Source organism: Triticum urartu, chromosome 6A, assembly GCF_056163025.1.
Source record: "Triticum urartu cultivar PI428250 chromosome 6A, HENAU_Tu73, whole genome shotgun sequence".
Classification (NCBI taxonomy): domain Eukaryota; kingdom Viridiplantae; phylum Streptophyta; class Magnoliopsida; order Poales; family Poaceae; genus Triticum; species Triticum urartu.
In genome coordinates, this window is record NC_141878.1 from 576,499,935 (window position 1) to 576,509,037 (window position 9,103).

General features: G+C 44.0%; 2 protein-coding genes across 2 annotated transcripts; both read left to right on the forward strand.

Annotated features, from left to right (window-relative positions):
• Positions 1–296: 296 nt before the first annotated feature.
• Positions 297–1,605, forward strand: LOC125512913 (photosystem II 10 kDa polypeptide, chloroplastic). Its single transcript, XM_048677977.2, has 5 exons — positions 297–514; positions 907–965; positions 1,061–1,116; positions 1,239–1,291; positions 1,384–1,605. Exons 1-5 carry the CDS (start codon positions 358–360, stop codon positions 1,476–1,478), a joined length of 420 nt encoding a protein of 139 aa, XP_048533934.2. The 5' UTR covers positions 297–357; the 3' UTR covers positions 1,479–1,605.
• Positions 1,606–3,981: 2,376 nt separating this feature from the next.
• LOC125515273 (Acyl-CoA N-acyltransferases (NAT) superfamily protein) lies at positions 3,982–8,316 on the forward strand. The gene is made up of 3 exons (XM_048680713.2): positions 3,982–4,219; positions 4,630–5,032; positions 7,821–8,316. Exons 1-3 carry the CDS (start codon positions 4,087–4,089, stop codon positions 8,098–8,100), a joined length of 816 nt encoding a protein of 271 aa, XP_048536670.2. The 5' UTR covers positions 3,982–4,086; the 3' UTR covers positions 8,101–8,316.
• Positions 8,317–9,103: the final 787 nt, after the last annotated feature.

Sequence of the window (9,103 nt, forward strand, 5' to 3'; positions counted from 1 at the left end):
TTAAAGATAAGATCATCTGAAGCGGTACTCCCAAAGTTGACCTGTCTGTGAGGGACACCTGATGAAATTTCTCAACCATGGAAAAAATAAAAGGAAGGTAAAACCCTCGGTACTTATCCATTCCAGATTGCATAAGTGCGGCGTTTCTGATCAGCCAAGCAAGAGACAAGGGTTGTTCACGTGATCATGGACCCATGACACGCCATTATAGCAACCTTCCAACCTAAAATAGACCATCAAATCCTTGTCACTCACTGTCAGCCACTCCCCAGACTCCCTGTATTTAAACCCATGCATTACCCGTGAGAGAAACTAAATTGAACTGAAAGAGAGTGAGCCAGTGAGCAAGCGTTTAACATGTCTGCCTCTGTCATGGCGTCTTTGGTTCTGAAACCATCTCCCTCTCCACTGTTAGAACGAGCGAAGCTTCGAGGCGGGCGACCATCGGCGAGGCCATCGCTGCTCATAGTAGCCAGCAAGAAGGCGAAAAAGGTCCAGACTGCCCAGCCCTATGGTGGGTATATACACGCCGTAATATTCAGGCCTCCTTTGGTTTGTAGGAATTTCATAGGAATTCTATAGGATAGGATTTGTAAAGAAAAAATTTATTTAAAGCTCTTTGATTTGTAGGAATGAATTTATATTCCCATGTAGGATAGGAATCAATCCTTCATATTTTGGAGGAAAAAAAACATTAGCCTAGACTCAATGAAAAAATTCCTATCCTATGCATCAAATGGCATCTCTTTCTCTATAGAAATTAAGATGCATGTCATCTCACTTCCTATGATTTTTCTATTCTTATAAAATTCCTATCCTATGAACCAAAGGAGGCCTTAGAGTTGAGAACTATATATACAAGCATATCTTTCACCTTCGCATGAATTTGTGTGTGTCGACATGTAGGGCCTGGTGGTGGAGTGGTGTTCAAGGAAGGCGTTGATGCGTCTGGAAGGGTAGCCAAGGTTAGTCTATCAATCTAGATGCAATTTCTATTGTTTTTTGTGTTTTCTATACGGGCACTACTGTGCGTAGCTTAATAATTTTCCAATTTAACCAGGGGAAGGGTGTTTACCAGTTTGCCGACAAGTATGGAGCAAACGTTGATGGGTACAGGTAAAAACACGCAAACCCAAACCTGCAGTTTCTGTCAGTAAAAACAAATATCTACAAAATTCAGAGATCGTCCATGGAGTTCAGCTCTCATGGCATCTTATTCGGTTCTTACTACGTTGCAGCCCGATATATACACCAGAAGAATGGTCTCCAAGTGGTGACGTTTATGTTGGAGGTGACGTTTCTTTAAGCGTGTCATAAAATGTTTACTGTATCCCAAATTCAATAAATTTGACCTTCTATTTTCTTGATGACTTATATATACAGGAAAGACAGGGCTGTTTCTCTGGGCAGTGACTCTTGCTGGAATTCTGCTGGGCGGTGCTCTTCTTGTCTACAATACTAGTGCATTGGCTTCTTGAAGCCTGTGCGGCAAACCAAAATATGCACCAAACGATGTGTATTGTACGGGTTACAAAAGTAACGACATATGTAACTGGATGTAAATATCAGTACCCGCAGTCAATAATACCGATAATTAATTACTAATGTTCTAAGCAGCATGGTGCAAGCGTGATTAAGTTTTCAGTGCAAGCGCATGAACTCTCTCCAAAATGTTATCAAGTTCTACAATGGCGCTTGAATGATCAGAGAATTTAATTCTGCAAGTAAAGATGAAGGTAAAGAACACCTGGTACTATCACCTATGTTACTAAGGGCATCTCTAAGCAGCAATTCGGCTCTCGTACTCATCTTCTTCCGAGAATGAACAGTCAATTCAAAAAATATGATTTTTTTTTGGTATGAAAGATGTTTGAGTGCATGATGTCGGTGTCAAATTTGGTGATGTTTGGACATTTGAGTAGGTCTCGACACAAAAGGGGGAGGGGTGAGCAAGTTTACTATTCATGGCCGATTTTGTTTATTTATTTTTTGCCACGAGCTCCTTATATGTCCAAACACGATTAAATTTGCCCGGACATCACGTATTTGAGTGTCTTGGTTGACAAAAAAAATCATTTTTCTGAATATTTCTAATTTTTAAAAATTTATTATGTTCATGCTCGGGAGCAGATGAGCCTGGGCTCAAATGAGTATTCTCGAACCGCCTATAAACGTAGAGACTGCACGGTTCGGACTGTTTATGTCCTCAAACACCATGCATCAAACGTCTGTGGACTTGTCTACATGTCTGAATTCCCGGAAACTATAAGCAAAGTTGGGAAAGTTTGTGGGAATCCAAACAACCGCCATGTAGGCGTCCGACACCCCGGACCTAGCCAAAACCGACATGGAGCCCACACATTTGGACAATTCTACAATCTTTCCACATGAAAGTCCTCCCTCTCCATGTTGTCTTTGCTCCGATCACTGCCGCCACCCATCCCAATTCCCACCCGTTTCGTTGTCCACCGTTGCGATGGAGCCGGAGGAAGAGGCGACGAAGATGTTTCCGGAGGCGGAGGACTCATCAGTGGTGGCCACTCGCAAGGTCAACATAGCGGCTCGCCACCGCAAACAGAGGAAGAGAAAGGAGGCTTTGGCGGTGGCCACTCTCCCAGTGCCTCGTCCGGTAAAGTGTACAAATCTGCAGATATCGGTCATGCAATTGCAGGCGCCTTGTGTCGGGGTTAAATCCGAAAGATCTTTGATAGGGAGTCCTGAACTAGTGATCTTAGCTTGGTGGTAACAGGATGAACAAGGGACACGATATTTACCCAGGATTCGGAGCCTCTTGAATAGGTAAATCCCTATGCCATGCTTCTATTGTATTGGTTGTGTTGGGGTGCAAATTACAGGATGATCTAGCTCGAGATCGTATGTCTATGAATATGAATCTCTAAACTAAAAAACTCAGCTTATATAGGGGCCATTAGTACCTAAGGTTTACATGAGGCCGGTTACATCTAGGGATAAGCATGCCGAAGATTCAAACAGGTCTTGAAGTATGCGCCAAGTCTTCGGAGGATTCCATCTTAATCATGCCAGAGGGCGTGGCAGTCTTCGGGCATTTGCTGATGATCCAGGGGTCCTCGGCCTAGCACACCACAAAAGGGGATGATCTGATTAGCGCCCTCTAGTCCAGGACACCGTCACCTTGGCCAGCGCGGCTGCATCCGTCATACTACTACACCGTCCTGCACCTTTTTCCTTGGGGTTCATGACGCATGGGATGGTGACATTCCTGAGGCTGGCTCGTCTGACACCCTGGCTCTCCCCCTATGTGCGGGTTGTTTGGTTCACATGCGTCGGGTAAGGTCAGACATCGTGCTAGTTGCCGGGTGTGGCCCTGAGTGATTATCTCTGGGTCGTGGGCTGGCGGGACACTGTGAGCTAGGTGCTTTCACCAGCTGGTCTCGTTTGAATCCGAAAGGGGGTTGCCTAGCCAGGCTCTTTCTATCGCTGGCCCTGGATGAGTGGCGCTTTTTGTGTTGCCTACTCAGCTTTTGGACCATGGAGCCTCATGGCGGCCACCTTCTCGTCCTCGTCGGGCTCGAAGTCGCCATGAAGCTGCTCGCCGCACCACCTTGGTGCCCTCTGAGCTCACCGCCACATCCAAGTTGTTGTGGTCCTTGCGATCACACACTGGCCATTGCAGCTCGTTGGTGTATTGGTCGGGATCGAGTTAATGGGGATCCCGGGGAGAAAGAAAGTGAGAGGAAGGGGAAAATGCACGACCGTTTCATTGGCAAGGGACAAAGGAAGTTGTGGGTTGCAGCGTTCGCTTGGGTCGGTCTTTGAAACAAACGATTCCGATGTGGCAAGTCTATGTGCATCAAGATTGGTGCGGCAGATCCAACAGCAATGCATGCGTCCGTGTGAGACCACTAAAAATCTGAGATTTTTAGCCTTCTCGAAAATGAAAGCAAAGGTTTCCTAGAAGAAAAAAAAATGCTAAGACGTATTCACTGTTTCCGCATTCCGCACCTCAACGCGTAGAGTATAATGTGAAGGCTTGTACAGGTGGGTTTGCGCCGAACAGAAGATTAAAAAAAAATCGGTGGAGACGAGCGGAGGTCGGAGGAGGCCATGATGCCGCCGGCGCTGCTAAGCTTACCGCGCTCCTCGTCGCCGTCGGTATCCCCTTCTCCTCTCTGCCCCGGCCGCCGATCGGCCGCCGTCCAGCGCTACCGCCCGTCGATCCCCTCCAGACCCGCCGCAGGTCCCTCCACCTTTCCCCTCCGATTGGAATCCTCTGTACGGTTGGGGCACTGGGTTATGCGGAGCCTAGTCGATTCGACACCGCGTCATTCGGCATGGATAATTCTGTGTTTGCGTCTCACAATCGAGAATGGGTATTATAGATTAGTAGTAGTGGTGGGTTCTAGGTTGGCCAAATTGGGCATTTGGCTTTGTCGTGTGGCCGTCGCCAATCCCCTGTTCCACCGCAAACTGAACCTAATTCGAGGAATCCAATCTACTAGTTTGCCCATTTAGTATGTTATATATTGTTCGTATACGATGTGACCGCAGATTAACCTTTGTAAGATGCATTTTTGTGTGTGAACATCACTACAGATGGTGCCAGTTATGTCTCCTTTTGACATATTTGGCTTCCATGCTTATTTTCAGGAATATGCTATGCCAGTCAAGCGGTTGAATTGTTGCCGTCTTTGTACCCGGGGACAGGCGTCATCGTTCGAGACGCAAAGCTGGAGGACTGTTGGGAAGTAGCAGATACTCACTGCAGCTCATTCTTTCCGGGTTACAAATTCCCATTAGACCTTGTTCTACGGCTCGATCGTTACATCGCCCTCCTATCCGGCTTTTCAGTTCCGCCAGGCTGCACGAGAAGTTGCCTTGTTGCAGTTAACCCCTCTGCAGCTAACAGTGCTATCAGTATCGAATGTGGAGATTTGAGAGACGCCGAATTTCATGGGAAATACAGTCTCAGTAAAGGCTCTATAGCTGGCATTCTTACGGTCGACACAGTAGCAGACTTTCTTCCAAGAAGGGGACGTCTCAAGCAGAGAAGGTACATCATTATTTTCTTGGAGTTCAAATAAGCAGGTTTTTTCTCTAGCTTCTAGTAGATACTGAATCTTTTTTAGACGAAGAGGTGCAGCTGTAAGCTATAAATGCTCCTATAGACCCATATTATCATTGCCATTTGTTTATTCCTTGTGATTTCAATGCTTTCACTTACTCTTTCATGGCTACTTATTTTATCATTTCTACTTGTATGCATTGCTATTTACTCCGACCTTGTTTTCTTGACATTGATGTTCCATATGCTTGATATCCTTGAGTCCTCTACCCAAGTCATTGATGTTCTGTATTTGTGCATTTCAAATGTTTGATCTGTCACACCAATAACACGTTTGAGTCAAGAATTAAATTTTATAGCAAAGGTAATAATAACATCGTATGGCAAAAACAGAAATTGGTTGTCCTGATTGCTAATAGCAGATGTGAGGAAATACCTGAACAAATACCAGGTTTACCAGAAGATGAAATCTAGTAGTTCTTTACTACATGTAGAGCAATATCAGCCAAACCAAAATTCAAAGGTCTAATCTACTTTATCTTAGCTAATTGTGGCAGATGATTAGAAGCATATGAGATAACAATGTGTAGTTGACTAGTACTGAAACTTGAACTATTTTTCCTCAAAACAGAAATAGCCTGGGGAACCATTTTCCAGGGTTTTGCTCGAAACAAATGGATGTCAGGTTTCCTTTCACTCTAAAACAAATATAAATCTCCTTGGCTCAAAATAGTGACTCAGGGCAACAATTTTCTGTAACCCACTGCCACTGGAGATGAGGAAAATATTACCCTGACTATGGCATTTAAGGCACCTTTGCACTGATAACGCAGAAATAAAGCCATTACTGATTCTTATCCAACTTGGGATGCAGAGTCCAACATTCGTAAGGATATGTAGCATGAAATGTTTATAGAACTGACTCGCAAAACCAATGATATATTTTTTTGTATAGAACTCCTTAACTCAACCTTTGGAGATGGCCTGTCCCTTGCGATTAAAAAAAAGCTGACCCGGCCATGCTAACAGCAAGACTGGGCTAACTTTGTGTGGCCATGTTGCTATTTTGCTAGTGAATTTCATGACTTTGCAAACAGAAGTTCATCACCCTCTCACTGTCTTGATTTTATGGGAATCCATCTGGTGAACCTACACAACCCATAGAATAGATTAATCACGAACAATGCAGTCTCAGACATAATTACCTAGAATGTGGTGTGCCATGTGTTCCAGAATTGCATAGTCGATTTAGTCATTATATTTTAGAAGGATAGACACCTCATCAGACTACGATGTGTTCTGCGATTTCCTCTATGGTACTAATTTTTTAAATATGCAACCTTTTTGTGTAGTTCTGATGGCTCATGTCCTTCTGAACTGTATGTTGCTCTTCAGTTTGTCGAAAACAAAATATGTTCTATCTTTCCCGATGTTTCTACATGACCTGCTCCGCTTCCTTTATAGTTATGTATTAATGTGGGATCTGGGGACCCCAAAACATTCTTTTAATTTCTTCATCTTTCTTTTGATGCTTGACTTGGAACCAAAAAAATTTATAGTCATCTAGAGCTAGACAAGCACAACTTCGCATGCACCATGCTTTCCTGCCTTGGCAGTCCAGTCTGCATTGGCATAGACTCCCAAGTTGAATGTCATAGTTCCAGATGACCCTTTTCATTACCCCAAATAAACAACATGGTTTGACTAGAATTTGGACCTATAACTGTTACCTAGTTTTACTTGTACAAGATGAAAACACCTTTACAAGTATGAGATGCCAGAACTCAACCCACCTTTTAAACAAAATGCAATGCCCAGCCAACTTAATGGCTGAACACATTAGAGGGTCATTGTTGCTTAATTGAAGAATTTAAGGTTCATTGTTGCTTAATTCAAGAAATTGTATGTGAACAGTGTTAGATTTTGAATTTCAGCTGGATTAAGACAAGAGGTAGAGTAAAAGTTTGTGCATTATTGACTTTGATCTTTTTCATAGAAACTAACATGTTTAGAAAAATAAACATTCATGCATGACTCAAACAGAAGTATGACAAAAATTTAGGAAGAGCTTCCTGCTTAATTTAAAATGATATGCAAACCTCTTGCTTGTTCTTTAGAATAGAAATATAGCACAAGCTTCATTTGTTTCTAGTGCAGCTTTTTATCTCGTTGGAAGTCCATTCAACCTTGCCAATCCTTGTTAAACAGTACCATGCTTAGATACTACTACATCATACTTCCCTTTTTTTCCGTTCCATCTAGTATCTAGGTTTACTTTATGGTTAGGTTTCGTTGCAATGTCAATTTCCTAATAGGTTCTACTTTATAGCTACTGATGGCAAATATAGGCTCCTTTCCTGCATAAAGTTGGATAAATGTGAAATAATAGGGGGGGAGGGTGGGACCTTTGCTTCAGGAAAGGAAGTTCGAGGACATGGCACCTCTTCAGAGATCTGAGTGTCTGACAGAATTAGTTGAGCCTCCTCATTCCAAAATACCCCGTCCACAAGGAAACTTTCAGTCTGATCATTGTTGTAATCCAAATGGAGCTGTTGGCATGTAACATGTAGGGTATACAGTTATTTGGTTGAATACAATGCATACGTAGTATGCATGAAGTGGTAAACTGTTAAAAGCCTTCTCACGCACATCATTCCGTACGAGATGCTGAATACATGCCCTTATTGCACATCGGATTTTTTTTTTCTCTAGCTATGTACATACAAGTTGTTTCCCCCCCTTAAAATTCATCCTAGTTCCTTCCAAATTTATGCAGAACAGGAATTGCATACATAGCAAACGTCGCGGTTCGGAAGGAGGAGCGTCGAAAAGGAATTGCTAAAATGCTCGTCGCGGAAGCCGAGGCGCGAGCAAGGAGCTGGGGATGCCGGTCAGTGGCCTTGCACTGCGATGTAAGTAACCTCGCCGCGCTGCGGCTGTACAAAAGCCAAGGTTACAAAACCATCCGTGTACCAGAAGACGCCAAGTGGCCAGCACCCAAGATAGATCAATCAGTGCGATACGAGTTCATGATGAAGCTAGTGCCCAAGAGCTAAGCTGTATAGTTTCAGAGTCATCAGATCACGCAAATTGTGATTACGTAGATACCACAGGGATGATAAATAGATACCGCGGCAGTACAGAGACACCCCGGCCACGGCCCTTCTGGTGTATAGCAGCTGTTGTATAGTGGAGGGTACATTGTATATCATAATAACAGCTACAGTGTATTTGTTTCAAAATGGCATTAAGGATGTCCACTTGCCCAGGCATTGTTGCTTCAGATGAACTGAACCAGAACTCCTGACAAGTTGTCTGGGGAGCAAAACAAAAACGTACAGCCTCCATGCTTCTCCATTGCTGCCAATGCCATATCTCATATGCATGAGTTCCTTGTTTTTCAGGCACAGGCAGAGGTTGTTCAGTTAAGCGACTCTCTATTGCCCTTCTTTAGCTGAAAATGTTAAGATTCTGCCAAGAAAGAATCACAGATTCAGAATGCAATGGTTGTGCTGGTCGGTTCAAATATGTATGTCTCTGCTTCTGATGGAGTTTAAAGGTATGATTTAGACACCTCGGCGCACCGTGCATCTGTTCCGCAAATTTTTCAACCTGACACTTGAGTTTTCTCATGCTGCAAGACAAATACTTGGAATCCTGGGGAAAAAGGAGGTGCACCCTGGGACTGATGCATGTCAACAGAGAGGGTGGCAGTACTATCACTAGCTGGTGTAGTGGCCTCTTTAATCTTTATGATGTTCTTGACACCAACCAGGTACGTTACGTAACGGACGCCTTTTTTCCCATCCGAACCGTATGGTTGTTGGAGCATTGCTGCTGATGATGTGTGTTGTTTGTGCAGTAGAGCCTGCAGCTGATTCCGTTGAGGGAGGGAGATGGGGCAGAGATTGTGCTGTTGGGTGGGTGGGGTGGGGTTGGGGAGGAGGGAAAGGGGGGAAGGTGATCAGGATTCAGGATGGAACTGAAGAACATGTCACATGGGACGCATGCACGCACTGTCCTGGAAGCAAAGGGAGGAAGAGGCTCTCAGCTCACTTG